Raw genomic sequence first — 1,890 nt, forward strand, 5'->3', positions numbered from 1 at the left:
GCAACCTCAAACTCCTGGGCTCAAGCGATCCTTCTGCCTCAGCCTCCCGAGTAGCTGGGACTATAGGCATGAGCCACCATGCCCGGCTAATTTTTTCTATTTTTAGTAGAGACAGGGTCTCACTCCTGCTCAGGCTGTTCTCAAACTCCTGAGCTCATGTGATCCTCCCACCTCAGTCTCCCAGAGTGCTAGATTACAAGTGTGTGCCACCGCACCCAGCCACATTGTTTCTTAAAACAACAACAACAACAACAACAAAAACTAGGTACTGTCACAGCAATAACAATTTCTACTTTCTGTGTCGTATGTTTTATAAATTGGATTAAATGTGTTAAACAAAAACGATGGGGGGCCATTGTTTTGGACTGAGCCCCTGTGCTAGGTCCAACAGACCAGATCAAACCAGAATAGTGTCACTCGTGCCAGGTGCCATGTAATCAAGCTGAACTGTAAAATGGGCCAGTTTTCCAGGAGAATTGTAGCAACCAATCGGAAGGGCCCCAGTCCCCTCTGTAGAAAAAGTAACTTTGCAACAATCTGCTTTTTGTTCCTTGTTTCTGCTTTCTTCAGCCTTTTTCTGCCTATAAAGCCCACCTCTTCTACTCAGCTCATCGGACCGCCTTTCTAAATGTTTAGATGTGGTGCTGCCCGATATATGAATCACTAATAAAAGCCAATGGGATCTTTAAACTAAATTTGTGGACATTTTATTTCTTAACAAATATAGTCTCTATTAAAGCAAATGTAAAATCTTTTACAACAACAAGGTCATAATCCTTAATCTCACGATCTTGCTAATAGGAATTGTATTGCTGAAGAAAAATTCTTGGCCACGCATGCAATATGATATAAGTAGAAGCTTACCTCATAATATGTCAATATTATTTGATTTAATAATGTTGAGACTGAATAAAATGCTCCAGTCATGATACCTAAAATAATAAAGAGAAAATTTTCAGCGTGTCATTTACCAGTTCATGAAGTGATGTGGAATACTACAGGACAATTGTGAAAATATAATGTATTTTTTGGACGGTTGACAAAGAAAACTGAAAAACTATTGCCATTCCCTTTCATTATGTAGACAGATCAATTTAACACCTAAATTTACTAGAGATCTGATAGTACAATTCTGTCCTAATATTACTATTATTTAGATTTGAGATCTACTGACCATAAATGACATCCCCACATACAACACTGTATATGGCAACCAACCAAGCAGTGGATTGTGTTTTGTTTTGTTTTGTTTTTGAGAAAGGGTCTCACTCTACTGTCCAGTCTAGAGTGCAGTGGTATCATCATAGCTCACTGCAACCTCAAACTCATGGGCTCAAGTGATCCTCCTGCCTCGGCCTCCCAAAGTGCTAGTATTACAGGCATGAGCCACCATGTTCAGCCCAAGCAGTGGATTACTTACTGAGCACCTACAATGTATTATACACCGTGGCCAACAAATGTTCAAAGCATAACAGAATCCCTGCTTCAGAGATCTTACCCATATGTTAAAGACTTACTAGGCCATTCATAAGGCAAAATTAATTAAAAAATACCTAAAAAGAGAATAAAAACAGCTGGTTATCAGGAATCATATGACTAGGTTTGAACTCTGGTCTTTCCTTGCATGTGTTGTATGCATTTAGGTAGCCTCTTAACCTGGCTGAGACTTAAGTTTGTTATTTTTCTCTCTCTTTATTATTAAATATTTCAAACACATAAAATAGTATAGAGAATAACATAACAAATAACCTTACTTATCACCTAGATTTGTTAAACATTTACATTTTGCCATCTTTGCTTCAGATTCATTTTTTTAGACTTTTCCCAATCCTATTTTCTCTTCTTTCTCAAAGAAGGGAATCCAGGTTGCAGTCTCCATGAGAATCTAAC

At 38.1% G+C, this 1,890-nt stretch overlaps 1 protein-coding gene across 1 annotated transcript in view; it reads right to left on the minus strand.

The window, feature by feature from the left end:
* FLVCR1 (feline leukemia virus subgroup C cellular receptor 1) overlaps positions 1–1,890 on the minus strand; it is a 21,610-nt gene that overhangs the window by 9,164 nt on the left and 10,556 nt on the right. The window contains exon 3 of the mRNA XM_012638323.1: positions 865–932. Coding sequence (XP_012493777.1) covers positions 865–932 — 68 coding nt within the window. The remainder of the gene's footprint in view (positions 1–864; positions 933–1,890) is intronic.

This window comes from Propithecus coquereli, unplaced genomic scaffold (genome assembly GCF_000956105.1).
Source record: "Propithecus coquereli isolate 6110/MARCELLA unplaced genomic scaffold, Pcoq_1.0 Scaffold129, whole genome shotgun sequence".
Classification (NCBI taxonomy): domain Eukaryota; kingdom Metazoa; phylum Chordata; class Mammalia; order Primates; family Indriidae; genus Propithecus; species Propithecus coquereli.